This window comes from Phlebotomus papatasi, chromosome 1 (genome assembly GCF_024763615.1).
Source record: "Phlebotomus papatasi isolate M1 chromosome 1, Ppap_2.1, whole genome shotgun sequence".
Classification (NCBI taxonomy): Eukaryota; Metazoa; Arthropoda; class Insecta; order Diptera; family Psychodidae; genus Phlebotomus; species Phlebotomus papatasi.
In genome coordinates this window covers 76,680,523-76,704,826 of record NC_077222.1, presented here as the reverse complement: position 1 = coordinate 76,704,826, position 24,304 = coordinate 76,680,523, and the positions used below count along the sequence as shown (strand labels likewise).

Sequence of the window (24,304 nt, the reverse complement as noted above, 5' to 3'; positions counted from 1 at the left end):
TTATCAAGACAAAAAGCCCTGACCAAATTGTACCATTGTCCAACTTGTACCACTTTACCCTATATTATCCAATTATTATAGAGCATGATCTTAAAAAAATCATTAGAAAAAGGGCAAGTAATTTTAGCCCCTAAGCGAATTACATTTTCACCATCTTCACAAGCGGGGTTGATTTCTCGCTTTGGTAGGATTTCCAAATCAACATTGATTTTCTGTGTAAAATTTATGGTTTATAAATACATCAATTTTAAAAGAAAGTTAATAGAAACACATAAATATAAAAAGTTCATATCATCAGGCTAATAAATATGTAGACAAATTATTACAGAAGAAAAACACTGTAATTGATTTTAATATTTTTTGATGCAAAGATAACGTAAGTTATAACGTAACGAAATGAATATTTTTGTTTTTCGTGTTATTCCAGAAAATCTAAGAATTTATAATCAAAACAAGAAATTTAACGCTTCACAAATTTATTAAACACCACTTTTCTCAATGTTTACTGTTATGCCTTGACTGCCCATATTTATGTTTTTTTTTAATAACTCGACTAGAAGTCTCTCTCAGATCTTCTGAGAAAATGTTAAAAAAAAATATCCATTTCATCACATTTTGATCAAGGATCCTCTCGATATTTTCAAACTTAAGGGTAGGGGCCTTCGTCATTCGTCAGCCACGAAAATCTAAAAAACAACATATCTCTATTTTTTTCTATCCAATAAGAAAAATTATTCAATTCAAGCTCTTAAGATTATAAAATTACAACATTTGAATTAGTATTTCCTAATATTTATTTATCACAAAGAAATAGGGCTCGACCCTCTTACAATGTTTGGAAAAGAATAGAAAATTGTGGAAGAACTAAGAAAATTTGAGAAACAGTAGCAAATATATTGAATGAAAATGTCTAATTAGACAGAGACTGGAAGTATGCCGCTACTTCATCAATAGAATTAATTATATTTTCTAAAATGTTCATTGAGACATCGAGCCCATTGAGACCGGATTTGTGTAAACCTTTCCAAAAAAACTTATTTTTCGATGAACAAGATAATATAATGTAAATACATCTGTAGTTAAAAGATCCAAAATTTCCTATTACCATATGAGTTAAACGTGTATTTGGACGAATGTTTTTTTTTTAAATTGAAACTTCTAAAATAAGTTGAAAACAAATCAAAAAAGTCTCTGAAAGTTAAGTCCAAACTGAAGAATTTTTAAAATTTTTGAATTTAGAAAATACATTTTAAATATTATACTTTTACATGCTTAAGTACTTGAATTAAATATTTTTTATTAAGACAAAAAGAAAATTGGTCTTAATTGGATCTCGTTATCCACGTAACCATCAGAAATAATTTTGAAAAACAATTTTAAATTATACAATTCTTTCAAGAATTGATTCTTCCTAAAACTGCCTCTCTTTCCCTATTGATGTAATTTCCAAATAAGTCAATATTGTAGGCATATTTTTTGCTCTCCTTTTTTTGTTTTTCATGTTATCGTTTCGCCTTTAACATTTCTTGTGATCTTACCTCAAATGCGATGAAAATCTTGTGAAATGGTAAATGAAACTCTTCATGCGATAAAGAGAGTCTATTTACATTTTGTGAGTGACAGACACCTCAGTGCGATGGAACAAGCGCACGCCGACAATATTGCAACAAAAAGATTGTTAGATATTGTTGAGGTACGCAATTACCATCAAATTGTATTTGTAGAGATCACTTACCCGCTCATTATATCACATCCGTGTAGGTACATAATCGCTACAATATTAAATATATGACTCTTCTTTTTATGTCTCTCGATCTTGTATTTGAAGATCGCACTGAGTCAAGCAAACGATCAATCAGCATCACCTTTGACGCACTTTTTGCCAAAGTAACAATGCAAAAGAATTGCGATTTTTTCTCCTGGAATTCCACTTGGTAATTGTTATTTTTTTTTGCATCATACTCCATCTCGAGTTATTTATCCATCAGAAGAGGAACAACATGTTAGGTTGGATGAAGTGTCTCTGCCAAAGATCACCACTGAGACGAATAAAAGATCATCTCAATGTCAAAATAATAATAGCATTTTAGCCACGAAATATTTCGAAAGATTTTTAACAATCTCAGTAGTGTCCATGCGTGAAAGCTTCTTGAATCTCTCTGCATGATGATCAGCCTTTTTTCTTCCAATTTAGATGATGAGATCACGTTTAGTTTACTAAATGATCATTAGGCAAATCTCATTACAAGATTGCGTTACTTCTCTGACCAACTTGAGGATCACCTTGATCACCCCAAAAATGGGATCATACTTTATTCTCACACCTCCCTCAATGGTTCAGAGGAGGTGAATTTCTTGTCAAGATCGAAAGTCATAACCGTAAATTGCATCTGTGAAAAAAATTGCGGTGTTGGTGTTCCTCTCCAATACAATAAATATGAATTAAAAAAAAACAGTTGTCAAAGAAATGCTTACAAATCTCCAAAAGCGGGCACTCACTGGCTGTGAATATCGTGACTGATCTTACGCCCTCGAACTACTCTCTCAGATCGCGATCACTCCCACACAACCGATCGCGAAAATCCAACAAAACGATCTCTCATTCATTTGGTCCATTGAACAGGGATTATCGCTGCTTTAATTGATTACTTAGTCTGGTTGAATTTATAACTATTCCGCCTCCCAGTCGTGCAAGACAAATAATTTTTGGCGGGTGAACACTTAGTTTGTCTGTGCTCATCACAATCCGATCACATCCTCCGCAAAAACATTAAAATTTATTAGGCATCACGTGAGAAGTTGACAAAAACCACGTATTATTCTACGAAGTTGAGAGATGTGTGAATTCTCTAAATATTCCGTCATTTTGTGCAAATTCTGAATAATATTTTAGAAGAGCATTTGCATTTTATGGTTCAGCTATTTGTCTATTTTGATGAAATATTATGTTAGGTTTAATTCTGTCGATCTAATAAATATTCAGTTTGTTGAATATTATGGAAGCTTTAAATATATTGACAGGTGAAATATTTGTTTGACTTTGAACAAAGTCAGTAATTAATCTTTTTATGAATATCGAGCTCGAAATAAATGATAAATTCATCTTCTTCCTATTGGAAAGTAACTGACAGAAATTAGTAAATGTCAATAACGAAATCAGAAACACTGCACGAAAAAAATTATAAATAATAATTTAAATAAAGAGCATCAAAACAACATCCGCTTTGCGGTTAAAAATTTAATACATGTAAGGGCCAAACTGATGGCAGATATTTCTATTTTTACGTGTGAATTGTTTGAATTGAATATGTCGTATAAAATTGTGAGAAGCTATTAAATGAAAAATAAGATTGTTTATATTTTTTTTTAAAAATTTGCTAAAAAGATATTTTCATTTGCGACAAATGATAGAATCATAAAATTTTACAAAAGTGTAGGACTTTTGTGCTCGTTTTGTCCACCGCCGCCTTAGTGCCAATTGTCAACTTCTAGAGAAAAACAGTCAGAAAAATCATTCGAAGGCGAAAAATATTCAGTAGATTATCTACAAACCTCGTATATCAGACCTTAAAGCATGTCCCGGATTTAAATTCCCCAAGTTTTCGACATGAAGTTAGTCACAATAGGAATTGAGTTTTGTTTTGATTTTTTTCTGTTTCAAGAGAATTTCGTCAGCTTTTCATTTCTGAAAAAAAAATATTGAAAAGGTTGTGTTTTGGCTGAGAAAAGTGATAAAAATAGAGAACCTGCGCAAATTGATCGTGGACACGACACGTCCCTAAAGAATTCAAAAGCGAGCTATTCTGAAATCGGAAGAATCACCGGAAAGTGTCCATCCAGGGTGACCTCGAAATGTCTGCAACTCGGGGTGCTTGCAATTCGGATTGCGTGAAAATTCGATTTGAGCCCATCGATGCCATAGGGGCTGAGTTATTGAGAAAACAAAATTTGGGGGTGTTCCAAAATGGTGGAACGGGGGTGGAGCAGAGTTCATCTGGCATCATCCAACTTCTAGCCACTTATCGACATTTAATCTTTGCCGAAAACCGTTTGTCGCTATCTTTTTCCGTTCTCTTTCCAGAAGTATTTGCACTCCGGAAAGAACGGACGGGACCGACCGTCCACGAAAATCGATTTTTAGCGCATATGATATTCGTGATCTATGAGTGTCAAAACGTGTAAATCTAAAATTTGGGCCCGATCTGACGAGGTTGGGTTTCAACTGGGATCACAAAAGTTGAGGTTCTAAAGAAATTCTAAAGAAAGAGAAGTAGAAATTTTGCCAAAAATCCATTAACTCTTTCGCGTCACACTTTTATTCAGCAAGTGAATTCATGTAAAACTGAGTTTTTCCTAATGCTTTATGATCAAATATAATAGTTCAGAGGAATAAAATTTTCCAATGCGTGAAAACTCGGAAAAACTCCGGGTCATATATGACCCTATTGTCGGCAAGGGAAGTATACATACCATTTTCAAAATCTATACCACGGACTTTCTACGAGTTTTTTTGCTTGAAGTTATTAATTTGGCCAAAACCATGGCAAACTGGATTGTTTTGATGAACACTGTACTCCTGGTTTTCAAGGAATCTTTCTGAGTAATCCCTTGAACAGTCTCTGTCACACTATTTTGAGTGGTATTTGGCAAAAATAAACTTATCCACATATTTTTCACATACAATACAATTGCACAATATGGGACGCTTGCAGAATACTCTAAAATATTGCAAAATATGTTATAATTCATCAGATATAAGATGAAATGTCCAGGAGCAAGATACTTTCCTTCTGGATTTCACAAAGAAAAACAATGTCCCAACTGTCCCAACTACATTGTTGGCACGAAAACACTTACATAAACTTTTCCCTTGCCGACAATAGGGTCATATATGACCCGGAAAATTCTACGCGCTTTTCTGGAAAATTAAGTGTAGTTTATTGTATCAAAATATGCAATATAGGGGAATGTAGGCAGGCTTCGCACGTGTGTGCTTTCAAACGATGTGAATTTTCTCTTTATTTCCAAAGAGTTGGTTCCGAATTTCTTAGCCATAAGTTAAGTAATTATGAACCTTATCTTCATTGTAAAAATAGGCAGCCAAGCCCTTCTTTCCTAGGTGCTAGGATCACAAATAGAAAATTGGCCCAAAATGGGTAATTTTAATGGCACATATTTCATTTGATTTCTCATATTTAAACTCATTTCTAAAAAAATCACTTACACAGTGGATGAAGAGAATACTAGAGATGATATTTACGTAATAACTTTTTGCATCGGAGGGAAATTATTTTCACGGTGGTGGAAAATTCGCAAGTACTACACTGTGTGTGGTTTCAAACACTGAATGTGTGAGCATTCGCATATGCATCCGGCAACTTCAGATTGAAAACCATAACTTCACTAAAGCCTCATAAGCCACAGGGAGACAATCCTGGACATTTCCTCTTCGACAGGCGTGTAGTTTCCTGCCCATCTCCATGAGACGACGTTTATTCACAGTGTGAACCGTGTGAACATGCTCACCATTAGCCTGGGACTCAATGTCACTAACTAAACTGCTACCATGCTAAAGGATATCGAAAAAATTATGAGCCACTTTAAACATTTGCAATAAGAATTAGGAAAACCAAACATTTTACTCACAAAGCGAGTGTTACTCGAACACTCTGAAAAACACAGAAGCTTATCACCTTTCTTAATATAATTTATGCAACCTTTAGGAAAACAAACAATATTAACATAACCTCTTCAATGTTCCGGCGATTCCAGCTGACCAGACAATTAATTTTGACAGTTTAGTCGATTTTCGATATTTATTTGGAAGAAAAAACAGTGCTCCAGAAAATGTGGAAAAAAGTGTTTTAAAGATTTTCTTTTAGTGCAGTGATAGTTTCCGCGGGTTCACGGGGGTACAGTATAACCGTAGGAAAATAATTCTTAATTGTGGATAAAATTTATTTCGAGAAAAAAAGCAATGACGAACCCAAAACCCCCATCGTGTGAACGCTGGCCCTGGGGGCAAGAATCGCACAAATCGTCATATTTTTTTCATTTTCCTGTCCAGGAAAAACCAACAATTCTGTGATAGTGGACTAGGCATGCATAGAAACCTAAAGGATCACAGATTTTTTTGGTGTAGTGCAATTTATTGCCCACTTTACAGTTTAGTCAGAAAAAAATCCTGAATATGAAGAACGAAAAAACGTGCGAAGGCTGCCTACATTCCCCTACAATCTTTGGATATTCTATTTTGTGTTTCTATAGAACTTTTTGTTGAAAAAAATAAATGAATATAAAAAAATTTGAAAAAGAAAAGTCATTTCACAAATATCGAAATTCGTGATTTTTGATCTGAATATTTTCTTTTCCTGAATATCTGGAGTCTTGAGAAAATTAGCCAAGAATCTTATATCCTTCTATTATGATGTCGTGCACAAACAGATAGATTTCAATTAATGTAAATAGTCAAAAATAAACTTTTTTCCCTGAGTCATATATGACCCTAATGACGTGAAAGAGTTAAGGCTAACATTTTTTCCTCCGCGTGAGGGCACTATTTCCCCCCAGGAGTGGCGCTATCAACTGTTCTCAATTTTTAATTTTCAAACTTTTAGTCGAATTTAGTCAACAACATTATTAGAGATACTGAATAACAGAATCAACTAACTATAGTTCATATTCTGTCATTAAAAGATGATCTGCAGTGCGGTAATCCTACCTCACCGTAAATTCGATATTAACAAAGATAAATGTCAGTAAATTAATTTTCAATTTTCAATTAGGCAAATTGAGAAAAAAAGTTTTTCTTTAGGGTATGCAATTAAGAACTATTAAAAAACACTTTATATTTGCCTATTATCCATCATTTATGAAACGGCAATTCATTTGGAAATATTGATTTACCATAAAATAGTGTAATGAGATAAATTTGAATACTTGAACTTGGATTTGGTGTGCAATCGGCTGATGTTTTCGTGACAACATGTTGATGAATCTCCTCATGAGATGCCGTGTTGAAACCACACCATAAATATGAACTTGCAATTGAGTGTGCAAAACATTGAGTGTGTTTGGTGCAATTGTGCAATTGCACTTTGAGGAGAAAATTAACGAGTTACTTGTCTTCTATCAATCAATCGTGGCTGGGGTGATGAGAATTTGCCAATTTGGTCTTCACGAATGATGATTGGCACTGGGAGCTGGTCGTGCTTCATCTCTCGTGTTCAACACAGAATCACTTTGGTCATAGAGTGCAAATACGCTTGAGAATGGGGACAATGTGGGCGTGCTGGTGCTATAGGAAAAATTCTTATAGAAAAGAAACTTTTGAAAAATAGACATTGAAATTTGGCGGAAAGTTTTGTGCAGATTTTCTTTTTTTTTAATTTTGAAATTCAACAATTGCATGCGTGGCTTTTTTGGGCGCGCAGACAAAACGCCACGGGAACAATTGATCATGTGTGTAAATTGGTATTGTTGGGAATTATTGCAGAATCAGCGGCCTGTGGGGTCCCATAGGGTGTTTCCGAGGACAGATTTCTCCTGCCGGGGCAGACCCGCCGGCTATTATGCCGACATCGAGACCGGCTGTGAGATCTACCACATGTGTGACGGTCTAGGTCGCCAATTCAGCTATGCCTGTCCCAACACAACTCTCTTCCAGCAACGTATGCTGATCTGCGATCATTGGTACATGGTGAACTGCTCGCGCGCCGAGAGCAACTATGCCGCCAACTTGCTGATCGGTAATTAGTGGTGCCTTTTCTGCACGTGTTCACTTGAGAAATTTTTGCGGAAAAACACCTCATGCTCTTGATTTATTGCAGGTCAGCGTGATAAGCCATTTGTGGGTGAGGAAGAACATGAACTACGGACACCACGGCCAGATCTTCTCGATCGCCCCTATTCACCAGACTATTCCGGCGAATCCTTCCGCAGGCATTTCAAGGTAAACATAAAATGCTCCTATTTGTCCATTTTTAAAGCCATTGAATGGGTAATTGAGTGTATCAAGTTGCAAAATCGTGGCTAATTCACTGCTAAAATCAATTTAAATTTATCTACAAATTAATTTGAATGCAATACAGTTCAATTGCATAAGTTTTTCATATAAATAATTGGACTGCAATCAATACACGAATTGCTACTTTGTCTTTTATTAAAGTTAAGGAGAGCACGAAGGTTTCGCATTTCATCAAAATTATTCACTTATTTAGTAAACTAATAATAAGCTTGAATCAGCTTATGATATGTGTGATTCTCATTGTAAGCCAATAACTGTTAGTTATTCAATGGGAACTCAATGTATTTATTATTATTTTTTAGTCATATTTCTAAACACATCTAAAAGTGGAAGTCAATTGGAAAAACATCTTTGCCTTTCAATTATCAAATTTGATAAGTAACAAAAAATTAAATAAATAGGGAACTGTACGGAATTTTGAGCATATTTGCATCTAAAGCACCAAAGTAAAATGATTTTTTGGTACTTTTTCAGAAATATTGTTTTTAACCTTGTAGATAGTTTATCATTAGTATTTTCTCTAAAAAATTATTCTTATTAATAATGTTAAAAAATGCTTTAAATAATATTTTGGCCGTGCCCATTCTCGTAGGTCCTTGCTCTACCAGAACTCTTCTAAGTTCTTTCTTACAACATCTTGTTCGTGGAGACATTTGGTCGTATTCTTTTGCGTTGTACAATCTCTAGAGAATGAAAAAAAATTCTAATATTTTGAGGAGCAAAGAAAGTTGAAGAAATTGTAAGCTGGCCGAAATTTGAAGCAGCTTCCTCAAATTTAAAATTTCCAGTAATAAAATCACTCCATTTATCACTCCATAATTTTCTATTAGCTTATAGTAATTTTCATTTTTAATGATAATTTTTACTGAAATACTCCCCAATCTGCTACAGGTTTCAATTTTCACTCATTTTTTTTGGATTTAGAAGTACAATTAAAACATAATTTTCTTGCTAGTGGATTATCTAATCGGCTTCAAAAGAATTACCGGGGTTATGAAAAGAAATTAAATTTGTTTACTAAATGGTCAAAAAAATCCCAAAGTTCCAAGTCAATTCGAATAAAATTCTAAATAAATAGAGTCAGAAAGACATTAAAAAATAGAATGGCATGATAACTTCTTTTCGATAGTATCGATTGTTGATTCTAAAAAAAAAATGAACAGATAGCTGCACTTTTTGCAGCTAATATAAATAAATATTAATCAACACTATTATTTTTTTAAGAATAGGTATATCCATAATAATCCGATTCCTTTTTTAATTAGAGCCCCATCTATAAGATAATGGCCCCGTAATCCAATTTTCGTGGATGATTAACCCAAGGAGCAATATTTCCTTAATATATTCTTGTAAAAGTATCTCAAGTAAGGCATTATAGAACAAAAATTCTTTAATTCGCGTATAACGCTCTTGTTTCCGTTACTGAGACTACTAAAAGTACAATAGCACACACTTAAGAGGCTTAAGGGCTTTTACAACCTATTAAAAATCTTGTCAAAGTCTTGTTTATATAAGGCAACAATTTTACTTCTTGGGAACAAACTATAAAGCCATCCAAAGCTAGAATCGCTAGAATATTGTTTTAAGGGGCCCGATTAAGTCCTGAGCTAGGATATTTATTTATCAAACGTATATTTACACGTCGGCCCTGAAAGAGTTAATATTATAGTAGATCCTTGCCATATTTAAAAGATTTATAAATCATAGAATAAGGCGTGTTCTTAGGCTTGAGATATTTAAAATTGGTTTATTAGAACCGGAGATATAAATTTTTGAATTTTGGAAAGTAGACATGACTTTTATCAAATACATTGGTAATTTTTTTTGCACAGCATTTAAAAAAATCTAAAAATTCGATACAAAGTAAGATTTTTAAAATAATTTTATGGTTTTATCTCAAATTCGTCAAAAAATGATAATTTGGAAAACTAAAGCCCAGGAAATGGTCTGATTGCTTTCTACAATTTTACCAAAAGGAACCTCAAAATTGACTCATCAGCAACCGCAGTATTAGGTGAGATTTTTAATAATCTCATCTACTATTTGAGGTTGTGTTATTAAAAAATTTCTATCAGAAACTTTCCATTTAAGCTTGTGATAATCATAAATTTTCAGATAAAACTAAAAATATGATGTTTTATACCGTTTTTGTGCTCAGCCACAATGTCAATAATTATTAAATTCTATTATCACATTTTTAGGATCCAAAATTTAGCTTTAATTTTAGAAAGTAATTCTCCCGACTTTAGTGATACTAGATGTTAGGAAATTATGTAAAGGATAAATTTATTTGCGGAAGTCTAACCAGTGTGGCCAGACACTTAGAAACTTGGGAAATCCATATGGGAAATTTACGAGAAATTTACAAGAAAAACCTTGACCTGAATTGTCCAATTAATCTCAATGTAAGTGAAAGTCAACAGAACGATCCATGTTTTTTTTAGGTTATTGAAAATTTCAAAAAAAAATAATTTGTTTAATTTGTAGACCTGAAGAAGGGGACAACAATCCCCGAAACGTCGTAAAGAAAAAAAAGGAATAAATCCTAACCAGGTCAAAACCCGTGTTTTATTTCTTATTTAGGAGAAATGTGAAAGCCCATAAGAAGTTCACAAAGAATCAGGGGAATAACGTTTAACTTGTGGAATCTGGAATTTGATCTTTTTGATTAAACATGACTTAGGGGGAATTGGAGCAGCTTTAAAATCGGTCTTTCTTTAAAATAAGAGAAAAATGTACAATTTCAAAGGAAGGGGAGACCGGGGTACCTATAGCCAGGGGTAGAAGTAGACAGTGGATTTTTTTCGTTTCCCTTAAAATGTATATTGAGCAAAGTATTTTTTAATGAAAGTAGGAACACATCCCCATATTCCCAGAAATATTTATAATTCTGATCCTGTTATTCTACAATTTAGAAGCATTTTTATAAAATGGGTATAAAATTGTAGTTTTAATATTACAGTTGTTGGCGCAGCATTTGGTTTTCTAAGTTATTAGTCCAAATCTTATACTTTTACTTTATTTCTGGTTTAATAAAGATAATTAAGAGATATTTTTCACTTGGACAGTAATTATCTACTTTTTTTATATAAGATGATAAACACTGAAACAGCCCTCGGGGAAGATGTAGCCACTCTTCCGTGGCGGGATAAAACTATTGATGATTTTTCACTAATACATGGATAATTGTTAGATGAAAAAGTACTATTGATATTCCAAACAATATTACAATTCGGATGAACAATTTGTTAAATAGACTTTTTCAGTATGTTTGCATCAATTTTGCGGCAATTACAAAAATGTCATAAAAAAAGCCGGCTAAAACCTTTTTCTTTAGGTTTAACTCTTTCGTCTTTTGGGACTGTAGTACCCAAAGAAGCATATGCATTTTCTATGAAAAACAATGGTTTTTAATTATTCAGAACTGATAAAAATCCGATTCTTGTGGATGATTACAAACTATAAGGATGTCCAAATGTAAGATATTTTTTGTAGGACCTCAATTAATTCTTGAGCTTAGATATTTTTGATTAAAAATTGTGAAATTGGCTTGCAGCATATGCTGCGGTCCGGAATGAGTTAAATGACATATTTAGCATTAGTGGGTTCCAGTGTATCAAGCGAAACAATATTTGGTATCTCCAGTTTAAAATTCCATCTGGGAAACTAGTGGCAATTAGTACCCCAAAAATGGCTATATCTACCCAGGCCGGGGCAAGTGTAGCCAATGTGTCATACTTTTTTCATTATCCTCTCTAGAAAAAGTCAAGGATTTTAGAGCTTTGAACTACACTGTTTCATATAGCCAATATTCTAATGCTACTTATGAAACATAAAAATATTAGACAAACCTTATCATTTTTTTTTTACAAATCATGCGCGAAAAAACAGCCTCATTCGCTGGCTAAAAGTACCCCGGTCTCCACTACCCCAATTCAAAAGTGACCTAGTTCCCCCTATTGCTTGATGTTGAGGCCATTCATGAGACATTATTGTGAGTCATTGTTGATAAAATTTCGGAATGATAACAAAACTTACGATCAATGTAGAACAAAGTTGTTCTAAAGGGTGCGTACGAGGGTTCGTACGAATTTCACAAACGGTTATTTTTTTTAATTTTCCAAAAATAGGGGAAAGCGGTCTACCTTCGGACGACACAAGCTTCGGAAAATTCAATTTTTTCTCAATGATCCTTATCGATTTCACCCATAGCTCCTTTCTGAAAATTTGAGGCCTTGGACTAACTATTAAAATATAATATTATAATGGGCCAAATTTATTTATAACACATTGAAAAAAAAATGAATTGTACGAAGCATAAATCGTCCGAAGGTAGCGCGCTTCTCCCTTTCTGCTCGCTTTCCCCTGGGCAGATAGTACATTTTTATCACTCGCTTTTTTCGTTACTAGAGTAACACAAATCGTGCTCTGTTCTTTTTCCGAGATCTCTTCCATGACTTTGATATTCTGTGTCGATTACAATAGGTGCGAAATATAAGAATCTCACTTAATTAATTCAAATTTTACTCTTCTTGCCATTAAATATTTCAAAGATCAACTTTAAGTGATAAATTTCCCAATTTCTTGCAGACCACTCCAGCGGTTCAGAATACGATTTTGGGACGAAATAGCCAGCCAAAGGCCTCGTCAGGCAAGACAATTGAGGGTGAGGGTTCTCTGGAGACAGCCCATTCAAATTACCAAGGACCTCAGCTCTTCTTACCGATTCACTGGAGCACAAAAAATGGTAATGGAGGTGATGCAACGGCTTCTGTGCGGCGTGATGTGAAAAATGATGAATTCGTGCCGGGCAATCGTCGAATGGATGACGCTGTGGCTGAAACATCTGATAAAGATGGCAAGGCTGAGATCATTGTATTGCCGTCGCCATCGGGATTTACTGTACCATCGAAACCCGTGCCTACAGCACCACCCGTGAAAAATGGATCAGTGAAAAAGCCCTCATTGCTGTATGAACCTCCATTCCTCCTTCCAGACTACAATAGAAATTTCCGGCCACCAGCAACAACTCCTCCACCTTCGCCCAATACACCACAGATTCAGAGCACGGGAAAACCATTTACAGCGTCAGGTGTGAAGGATACGGTCGATGAGAAGGTGTCAAAGACACGAAATGCACCCCGAACGGAACCACCAGTAACTGCTACACCGAGAATTCTTTCTCAGAATCCCTTCATTGCCAATTCCCTGCAGAAGACAAAACCCACAGTTGCAACGCAACAATTGAATAATAGGCCTAATCCGAGTGTTCCTGAACCAGCCCGGGATCTCTTGCCTCCACGAATAGATGTTAGGAAGCATGATGATGCCACAACAGAAGGTCCTCCAATCTACTATGAATGGAAATGGGCAGTTCCTGCTTTTGTGCTGGAGCCGCCTAAGCCGGCAAATAACTCCACGGGATCGGCAACTAAACGAGAGCAAGGAGTTCCTCCTGCAGTACCCACAAAATTTGCCCACAATCCTTTCCTTCAGCGGGCTTTTTCGAATGGAAAAGCCACAACGGGCAATACGTCGTCTGAGCGAAGTCCCACAGCACGAGCATTTTCTGGATCTGTGCCGAAAAATTCAGGCACATCTACAGAGAAACCCAAACGCCTTGAACCCACTCATGACTATCAAGAGTTGAAGAAGACATTTTTGATTCCGGACTTTCAATTTCCACTGGAAAAGGATGCAAGAACAGGTTTTGATCAGAAGGAAGCCAAAAATTCCTTCCAACTCATAATTCCGTCAAAGAGTGACAAACCCTGGTATGGAGAAAATCCTAAATGTCCAGATTGCCATCCAGCATACGTTCAACCAGGCACCTGTGAGCCCTGCATTCGGATTAGATAATCCCTCTGGGAGGAGATGGTACAAGAAGTAATAATTTAGAGATGTCTCAAGTAGCCAGTCAAACAAGTCTATTACGCTAAGTTCTGTGTAAAACACAAAATACTCTTGAATATTTGCAATACTGGGAGTAAATTGGTCATAACTCAGTGACAAAACCATGTCTATAAAATTAAAAACGTGTAATTTTAGTAATAAAAGACTTACAAATTGATAATTTTTCGCTTTCTGCTCACAATTTACTGTCGCATTGTGCTTCAGATGGAGACGCCTGGTGACTTCCTGTCGTTTTGCCTGCATTTCGGCGTTTACACCAGAATAATTGATGCATGCAAAGAGCCAGAGAAACTCAACGAGGTGGAAAATACAGGAAATTCAATTAAAACACCTCTCTTGCAACAATTTGCACCGTGAAACTGTCTCTCCACCCTCTTCCTTTGCCATAAATAAAAAAAAAACAACTTGTTGCAACATTGGAAGCTCACAACTTGATTATATTTGTTCAAAATAATATAATTATAAAAAAAACATGCCAGTATTCGGTGTTCTGTTTATCTACAGGCGACAAAAAAATCTCTTAAAACATAACGTGTGTTCATCTACTTGTAAATTGTATATAATTATCAATTAAAATTGTACTTGGGGATATAAAAAACTACGCAATGAATCTTAGACGAATAAAAGTGATTGCATTACTAAGTATATCGCTATAGAGACAAAAAAAAAATCCTATCAATGTAACAAGTAATTGCAAAACTTTTTGTATTTATATGTTTTGTGATTTTTTTTTCATTAAACTTCATTTTTGTGTATTTTCTTTGTATTACAATAGTCGATATATTTACTGAATAATTTTATTTTGTTTTTTTGGACTAGAAAAAGGCACAGCAGAAACCTTTGAGTTTCTTCTTCTAACATTATCTTGCTCCTTTGCAAAATCTCATTTCAATGCAAAAGTCTTTGATGCAATCTTCAACAATTATTATTCACTCTTATCGGGACGATTGTGACGTACCACGGTAGGTAAATTTGGCGGGAATCCATCGAGAATCACCTGGTATGAGGGGTACAGCGTTTACAGTCACTAGATGTTCATCTGTCGGATCAACATCTGGGAGAAGCGCCACTTTTTGAGTTGGAGAATTAACTCTTTTAACTAGGACACCATCAACGGAAATCTACAACAAAAAAACCGTCAGACAAAAATACTCTTTGATAAAATTATTTATGCTAAAAAGAAAAATATTCAGCCCAGAATCAGAAGCAGATAGAAAGCAACGAAAGCAATGTGAATTTATGCAGAATGTTCAATTTTATTTTGAAGCTCTTTATTAACCTTCAAGGAAGCAAGTTGGTGAAATCTGCTGAACAACAATTTCAAAAGCTATTACTAAAACTTTTTGTAAAGGCTGTATCAAGCCCAAAGTCTTAGTAAAGGGTATTATAATTAACTCATAGAAGTGGTAATGTAGAGAAAACTAAAGAAATATTGAGTTGAGATAAACTCCTTCCGGTTGTCTTTAACCCATTCAGTCAATGTACCAGAAATACTTGAGATAGAATGTTCATATTTTGGGATTAGTTTCCTACAGATTAATAGATGAATTTTTTGAAAAGAAATTTTTTTAATCTATTATGGGGGCGCGGGTAGCCCCTGTCAAACACACGTCTTAACGGTCGCTGAATTTAAATTCTGTGCCTTAATTCATTACAAACTCTATTGCTTTAGATAGAGTAACTATCCAATAAAACAAATTGGCGACTAGAATTCAAATCAGGAAAGAGGATGAAGGCCAATTTTAACAAAATCGATGGGACGTCGAATTTTCCGTCCGGCATTTTGAGCAAAATTTGTGCATGACTTCACGCGAAGCAAGAAAAGAATAGCAAAATGTATTCTAATCTCTGTCGGGCTATTTTTTCCAAGTATTTGATGGACTAAAGTAACTAAAAATGCATTTCCGACAAAAATTCGAATATCAATTGCCCAGAAATAAATCATCTAAAATCACTCAATTTGCGTATGATGTATAATACCATGGTAAGGAATCGGTTAAGATGTTTATCCTTTCATAAAATAAGAAAGCACGATATTTTTCTTTCAAATGCTCAAAGCCATCGAAAGGAAAGTAATGGATATTCGAGAAAAACAATTTTTGTACTGTTTAGAATCAATAAAAATCTGATTCTAGTGGATGATTATAAAATATAAGGATATCTAAATCTAGAACATTTTTTGCAGGACTCCGATTAATCGTGAAATTGAATCGCTATTGAAATTGAAACGGCTCAGAAAGAGTTAAGGCCAGAAGAAAAAGGGTTGACATCTAAACATAATTTTTCAAGAGTATCCGTATCAACACATTTTTGGCAGGGAACAACACTACTTGTTGGCACTTTTATCAAAACAATGAATTTTATTTAATTTATTCTGATAAAATGCAAGTAATATAACGTTTTTATTTTAATTTACCTTTTTCTAGAAAGATTGATATTCAAATCTCATAAATCCAAATGATGCAAAAATAGGGTGCCAATGGATGTTACCTTGACCCAAATACAGTTGCTAAGGAAAAAATTCAGAGACCAAAATAACTGATTTTTAGGATTGAGGAAAGCACTTGTACACTGGTAAAAATAAAAGGATCAAATTGATACAAATTTAATCCTTTTGCTTTTTACCAGTGTATCGTCAGAATCCTTGGCAAAAAAAAAAATCCATATTGTTCTCTGAATGGACAAATAAATTTTAAGCATCCTTTCACTGAACTTTCTTAATTGAAATACCCATTAGTCTTAGCCCAATCGGCCAAATCAATGAAGTCTTAGGGGAGTGTTGGCATGGTTCGCATAGAGTGAACCTTCAAACGATGCGAATTTTCTCTTTGTAAAGAGCTAGGTCGTCGCGTCTTAGCCATACATCAAAGAGAAAATTCGCATCGTTTGAAGGTTCACTCTGTGCGAACCATGCCCACATTCCCCTATTGAATTCTTTAAGGCAAATGTTTATGGGACTTGATCTACGAAAATTTTGAATTTAAGATCTTTAGGGGGTTCTTTTGCAAATAAAACATTTTAAAATTTAAAAGCTTGGTACTTCCAATATTAGATGGGATTCTCTGATAATAGTACTTCTCAAATAAAAAGACAGAAAACAGATAAGCAGAAAATATAACCAGATTTTGTTTAGAGTCAACATAAGAACCATTCATGCTTTTTTCTCAAAGTTTGCTTTGAGTAAGTTAAAAATTTATAATTTTTAAATGAGCGATATCAAGTAAGGATGAACAATTAATCTCATTAAGTTTACTCGCTGAACTTTATTTTTGTAGAATGATACCTCAATTCTGAGATAAATCTTTAAGTCGATTCTTAAACCAGTTTTTAGATTAAAAATTTAGCTCAGGATCGGAAAGATAATTTTTCGATACTATCGAATCGATAGTATCGATAAATCTGCATTTGTTTAATTTAGTGAATGACTGATTTTTAAACATTATCAGACCACTTATTGTACTATTCTTAAAAGAATATGATTGTTTATAAATATTTACATTAGTTACTAAAAATGCAGCTATCATTCAAAATTTTCAGAATCGACAGTCGACACAATCGAAAAGAAGTTATTATGCCATCCCAGTTCTTGAAAACCTCAAAATCATAAATAGCAATCAATTTCATTGGTTTACCAAAATTATTGGATCAGTTGCCCTTAATATCTTAAAAATTAGTTTATAAAAAAATAGAGAAGCTAAACCATAGGGGAAGTTTGGCATGCTTCGCACGCGCGAGCCTTCGAACAATCCGAATTTTTTTCTTTGTTGGGAAAGAGATGAATCCTAATTTCTTAACCAGGTAATTATAAAACACATCTTTAGAACAAAAATAGGCAGTCTAACCCTTCTTTCCTAGCGTCTAGGATCATAAATAGAAAATTGGCTCTAAATTTGTAATTTTGATGGCGCACATTTCATGTGATTTCTTACAGCTAGGGCCATTTTCAGAAAAAAACACTTACACCAATGGATGAAGGGTTAATGTGGGTTGATATTTACGTAATAATGCTTTGTATCGGAGGAAGTTTTTCCCTACTGGCGAAAAACTCGCAAATACTACACTGCGTAATGGTTCAACCGCTGAAAGTGATATGGTTCGGCAACCCAATAGGCAACTCCAGCAGCTTGAAAATCAGGACCTAACCTCAATGAGGAAAACAAAGGGAGGAAGAGATGAAGAAAGGGTTCAGCAGAGAGACCAAGAAAATTGAGCTGATAATTTTGTTATGTTGTCGCATTCGAAATCCTCACATTTTAGTCGATATGTCGACATTCAAATGCAAGAAAAATAGTGCTTCAGATAAATGGAAAAAAATTGTTTTAGGGACATTCTTTTAGTGAAATGATGGTTTTCACAGATTCATGACTCTTTAATCTAGCAATCGGTAAAAAATATTTAATTGTGAGGAAGAGCTATTCCTGGAAAAAATCCAATGACGAACCTATAGGTTGAACCTTGGCTCCACAGGCACGGTTCGCACAAATCGTCATACCTTTTTCATTTTCCTGTCCAGGAAAAATCAGAGATTTTGTGGCAATGAATCAGGCACATATTGAAACCCAAAAGACCAGAGATTATTTGGTGAAGCGTAATCTACTGTTCATTTCACAGTTTAGTCAGAAAAAAATATTAAAAATGTACTTCGAGAAAACGTGCGAACCATGCCTAACTTCCCCTATGGATAAGCCTCTGGTCTGAATCCCGTATAAATCTTTGATAAAGATGAACCCTCGGTGACTCATAGAAAAAATAATTTTTTCCGACTGTCTAAAGTCATTTTTTATTCTAATCAGAAAAAAAAGATTTTTGGGTTAGCGGCAATCCATTGGTCCTCTCAAAAGGTTAAAAGCTTATTCGATTTCTACGATAAAAATCAGAAAAACCTTTGATTTAAAGTTGTCGAAATTTCTTTGTACCCCTGTAATACCAAATAATGAACAAATCCTTTTGGAATAAGAGTAACAGATGCGCAACTTATATGAGTTAGGCCCCTTTTCACAAGAATGCCTCTATTTCAAACGAATAGCCCAATTAAGCAAAATAGAAAAAAAATAACAAATCTATATAGAATATTAATTGCTTAGGATTATTTGAAAATTTATTAATTTCTTACTATAAATTTATTAAAAACTAAAGATTGTAAAAAATAAAGTTTATTTCCTGTAATTTTAAATTAGCGTTACGGAAAATATTTTTTTTTTAAATTACAAATCCTGTATTCTGCAATTCAATGAGCCCTTCTACCCGCTTGAAAGTGATAAACTTAATATAATTTGATAATTTTGATCATTTAGACACTTTTTTTTCTAAATCTTGCCTAAAATATTAATCCGTACAATAATTAAGCGGTATCACAGATAAAAAGTAGCAGGTAATTTTTGAGTGACTAAAATCAATGTTTTTTGAGTGGTTTGGGGAACCCAGAGTAAATCAGGAGCATGTTCTAGTTTTTGTTGTCGATCTCTATATTAACTGGAAAAATTCTTTTCGAAGAATTTTATACTATTTTTATGCAAAGAAAAATTTCATTTGCTAGTCACTTGGTCCCGGGTTCCCCTAAAGTGTGATTTTCAGGCTGTAGAGATACCCAGAGGCCCCAGAGGCTCTACTTGAGTCCCTTGTATCCACTTATTAAAAAATCTTATAGCAGAATGGGGGATTTATGAGAAAAAATGTGTACACTACTTTTGACGCTTCCTCCTGAATTTTTCTTGGCATTTCCGCAATTTATAGATTGGTAAAAATAAAAGGACCAAAATTGATCCAAATTTGATCCTTTTAAGGATGGCTCAAATTTCGAACCCTGAATGCACATTTATCATAATAGAACATGTTAATTTTATCCATCTTTTGCAAAAGGATCAATTTGATCTTTTCATTTTTTTACCAGTGTATGAAAAATCTTCAAAATCTCTATACCACTTGCAACCTAATGTCTGCCTCCTGCCAACAAGTTTATTACAAACTTGGCTAAACTCCAGAACGTCTTGGAATTTCATTCTTTTATATTCATTAGTTGTATAATTATAAAAAAATATATATAACATAATACCATGGGTTAAAATAATTGGTTAAAGTTAAGAAATGCAATTGAACATTTTGCATTAAATTCCTTACATTAGGATTAATAATTAAGAATAAATGAAATGATAGTGTATGAAGTTAGTATAAAGCTGCCTTATCAGTCTCATTATATACCTCAAATCCACGTATCTTGGTGTTCGGGAAAATTCTCCAACCAAGCAAAAGCGCCTTCCCAGACATTGCATAGCATGCACTTACAGTAACTGGCGAATATTTGTATTCTGTTCGAGATGTTATTAATGAAGCGGGTGAATTTGTTAGTTTGTTAATGTTCTCATCATCATTCTCGTCAAACTGTAACTATATTTATAGTGGAATGTCATATCCATCGCCACTCTGTTATGCAAAAAAGATTGCCAGAGAAAAATTTATTATCATGAGAAACTCCATTCGCAACAATTGGCAGTATTTTTTTTTTAATTAGCAATAAAAAAAACCGTTTCAATGCAAAATAGAACTTACCCAAAAATTTGGGAGGGAAGCTTCAATTTGTCGCCAGTTGGGAGATGACTGCACTTCCCGGTATAGATTGAGGGCCTCTGCAAAAGAAGGAGGTGGAAGGAGTTTCCGGAGAACAAGGAATATGGACTCAATAGTTGGATGGATATTTGAATTGATGCCACTGGGATCTGACGACAATCTTGGATCTCCATTGTTGACAAGTTGAATCTTCATTTTCGTATTCGTTCGCACTAAATTATCCTCAAACTCAGCCATTGCCATCGTGAGAGAATGAGCCGCTTCGTGAAGATTCTTGAGCTTGTCTTTCTGCTCCAAAAGAATTTTTTTTCCTTAGATTTAGATAAATTGATAACTTCTTAGAACTCTAATAACTCACAATTTCCTTCTCTTTCCCCCCGCTGCATTTTGATTCTTGATTTTCTTCTTGGATTTTATGGAATTTTTCCTCATTTTCTACACAGTTGTCACGAATCGACCGTAAAACTGCTGAAGAGAAGATCACTTTTAGTCCCATGAAAATGCAAAAGAAATTATTAATCTCACGGGATGCGAGATCCCAGAGGAAAGGACAATCATCCTGTCCACACTTATTTGGACACTCAGAAGGACACATTGGATTTTAGGATACCCCCGGAAATTACGGAATTTCACTGAAAATTCTCAATTACAAAACAATTCCCCCTAAGTTTGCTGCAAAAAGCCAACTGAAAATATTCCGGTCAAGTGAAAGCAAGGATTTTGGAAGGGTTTGATATTTTTCGCTTAGGCCAGAGAATTATTCTCTTAGAGAAAGTCTTTTTTATCCCATTTTAAATTTAAATACAAAATAAATAAAATTTATTTTACAATTTGTGGTCCTCTTTCAAATTCGATTTCAAATCCTCAAAACATCCGGGTTTGGACTTAAATCAGCAGACTCATTCATAATTCTGAGAGATTCTAATGCAGAGGAAATATTCCGATAAGTCACCCTGAAGTTATTCCTTGAACAATTATCGAGGGAGTCGTAGAAGTAATTGATGTAACTTCTGGCGGATTCTAGCATCCCCACAATGGATCTATCATCACCAGAACTTCGGTATGAGCAGATATTCTTATTAGACCTATTTGAAAGTTTATTTCCTCTCCGCAACGTTGGAGATTTCTTCGCACCATCATCAGGCTTCTTCTTATTAGCTTCGGACCTGTAAGTCTTATTTAAGTTCATAATTGACGATACAGTCCTCATGCCTGATTGCTTTTGTTCTTTCGAATTCAGTTGATCTATAAAATTTGCTAGCTCCTTGAGATTGTCCTCAAGTGCAGAAACACATCCACTTTGCTGCTCGATCTCCCCTGGAGATATATTGTCCATCTGGGATATTTCTGTCACAGTCTCCCAGAGACTATTGAGCCCAGTAGAATTTATTGTCTGATAACTTGCTGCTGTAACTATAGTTTTCGTCTCAACTTCCTGGCAATCATCACTTTCACTCCTTTCACTCTTTGTTTCTATTGTAATCACCTGTGTCTTCGAAACTTCAACATCAATCAAATCAGGATCAATTTCCTTCTTCCATCCATTCACAAAAATCCTAATAACTTTGGTCAATTCCCTAATTTTCGATCCACAGAAATCCTTGCACTTGTCATCCCTGATAAGACAACCAAGGGTTCTGGTTATCTCAAACATCATTGATGTTTCGGGGATCTTTTCTTGAATCTCAAATAAATCTCTCTTGATATTTAGAATATCAGTAAATGTGGACAATTGTTCATCATCAGAGATACTCTGACAAGTTTCAGTTCCATTTTTCGATGAGATTTGCATTAATTGCTTTCTGACCTTTTCAGAATCATTTCCTGAAATATAATTGTATATGCGGAATATTAGACAAATTAGAAAGATTTTTTAATCAACTTGCAATATTTTCTTTTTACCTGAAGGGCAAATACTTAAGCATTCAATTACGGAAGATATAATTTCCTCAGTCATATTCTTAATTTCTCCTTGATCATTCTCTTGATCATTGGACTTTTTCCTCGTGAACATGTCATAATTAAATTTGGCCTTTTCACCAAAGAACCATTCCTTAGAACTGTCTGATATTTCGTCCTTCATTTGACCTCTGTTTGATTTTGCTTGATTATCCGGAATCTTGATCAGATTATTGAACTGATGATCTTTCTGGATGTCCATTTGAAATGATTTTGGCGTGAAGGCTTCTCTTGCGGTGAACATTATATCACTTTTACTTGGATTTGATGAAAGAGTGTGAATTGTTACCGGTTGCTCTTCGGCATTTGTATATTCTGTTCTATCTGTACCGATAAGGGAGATTTTTTCATCAAAAATTGACTCTTCAGGAAGTTGAGAAATAATACTCTCCTTCATCGCTTCAAAAAACTCATCAGGAATAATATCATTTTCCACAGGGATTATCTTGTCTGCAATTTTAGATTCGTCCTTCCTGACAGTGATAACCGAATCTCTTGAAATTGTTGCATGATCAGAAACAAGATCTTCAATGGATTTTTCCAAATTTTCAGTAATTTTGGGTACATCTTCAATTACTTCAATAACTCGGTCATCTTCGGGATTAATTAACGTTTTACAGCTTTCAATTTGAGAAACTTCTTCACTAACTGATGTACTTATCTCTTCTAATTTTCTTCCATCATCAGTTTCAATATTTTCAATTGTTTCATCCAAAATATCAGTAATTTTGGGTGTTTCCTCAATTGAATCAATTACATCGTTAGACTTATCATCATTCAACTGAAATATTTCCCCTACAGATTCAACTTGTTCACCCAATTCGCTACAATTTGTGGAATTTCTCGATGAGATCTCTCTTAAAACGAAAGTACTACAATCTTTTTCAGTAGTATCATTAATCAAATCATTAATATTTTCTGGTTCTTTGCTCACACTTTCTTCATTATCATGGAATGATTGTAAAATTTTCTGGCTTGATGAGCACTGTTGTTGTTCAACATCACGTAAATCTGCCATCGTTTTTGAACTTCCGACTTTAGGAGTTTCCCTCAATTCGTCATGTATTTTCTTTTGACCACTTCCGACAACACATGATCTTGCCTGGCCAAAACCCAGGGGTTTTGTTGTTGGAAAAAGAGCACTAAAATATGATACATCACTGACAGATGATGTACTTTTCCTCTTGAGATCCATCAATTTACTCAAAACACCTGTAATGTGTGACGCTTCTGATCTTCCTGAACTCTTATGACTAGAAGCAATTAAGCTCTCACTGTCCACCTCTTTGTTATCCCCTTCACTTTCACCCACGACCCCAGACATTTCACCTTCATGTGAGGTATTTTCCCTGCCCCCTTCTTCTTTTATAATCCCCCCAAGAATATTCTCAACAGTGGATGCTCTTGAATTTCTCTCTGAGAAAAAGCCATAAATATATTGAGAGATTTTCTGCCATTTAATCATTTAACTACCCAGAAAATTACCTTGAATCCGATGGGAAGATTTGCTACTACTGCTAAAGTAGAGGATTTCAGTGGATGGGGAATTTTTTGAAGTTACCAAGGCTTGAAGGATAAGGCTAGGGGCTTGAGTGTACTTATCCTTTGACCTTAGACCCTTTTGCAATATCTCGACATTTCCACTCACCTCTTCAGTCTTTGACGGGGATTTTCCTCGTTCAGCATCATCCAGCAGAGAGTCAGCTAAACGCTTAACACCTTTGCACATATCAACAACTTGAGGATTGGCACTCATACAATTCTTGCAGCCCTGAAATAAAAAAAAAATGAAAATTCAATTAGCAATTGCAAAAAGTCAAGGTCTTTTTCCACAATTTACAC

At 34.5% G+C, this 24,304-nt stretch overlaps 3 protein-coding genes across 8 annotated transcripts in view; 1 reads left to right on the top strand and 2 right to left on the bottom strand.

Annotated features, from left to right (window-relative positions):
- LOC129803380 (proteoglycan 4) overlaps window positions 1-14,099 on the top strand; it is a 29,176-nt gene extending 15,077 nt beyond the window's left edge. For all 4 annotated transcript variants that reach the window (XM_055849870.1, XM_055849895.1, XM_055849887.1 and 1 more), the window contains exons 3-5: window positions 7,496-7,748; window positions 7,830-7,951; window positions 12,617-14,099. In XM_055849870.1, coding sequence (XP_055705845.1) covers window positions 7,496-7,748; window positions 7,830-7,951; window positions 12,617-13,885 — 1,644 coding nt within the window. In that variant the 3' untranslated portion in view covers window positions 13,886-14,099. The remainder of the gene's footprint in view (window positions 1-7,495; window positions 7,749-7,829; window positions 7,952-12,616) is intronic.
- Window positions 14,100-14,347: 248 nt separating this feature from the next.
- The window catches only part of LOC129803193 (GRIP and coiled-coil domain-containing protein 2-like), a 111,186-nt gene continuing 101,229 nt past the window's right edge, over window positions 14,348-24,304 (bottom strand). Inside the window, exons 14-17 of one of the 3 annotated variants that reach the window (XM_055849616.1) lie at window positions 24,111-24,233; window positions 20,862-20,986; window positions 20,486-20,791; window positions 14,348-15,060 (exon numbers count right to left, since the gene is read on the bottom strand). In XM_055849616.1, coding sequence (XP_055705591.1) covers window positions 20,984-20,986; window positions 24,111-24,233 — 126 coding nt within the window. In that variant the 3' untranslated portion in view covers window positions 14,348-15,060; window positions 20,486-20,791; window positions 20,862-20,983. The remainder of the gene's footprint in view (window positions 15,061-20,485; window positions 20,792-20,861; window positions 20,987-24,110; window positions 24,234-24,304) is intronic. The other 2 variants (XM_055849598.1, XM_055849608.1) reach the window with 2 other exon arrangements.
- Window positions 21,269-24,099, bottom strand: LOC129803302 (uncharacterized). The gene is made up of 2 exons (XM_055849756.1): window positions 22,406-24,099; window positions 21,269-22,327 (listed from the first exon to the last, which is right to left on the bottom strand). The coding sequence occupies exons 1-2, from the start codon at window positions 23,925-23,927 to the stop codon at window positions 21,360-21,362; spliced, it is 2,490 nt and encodes an 829-aa protein (XP_055705731.1). The 5' UTR covers window positions 23,928-24,099; the 3' UTR covers window positions 21,269-21,359.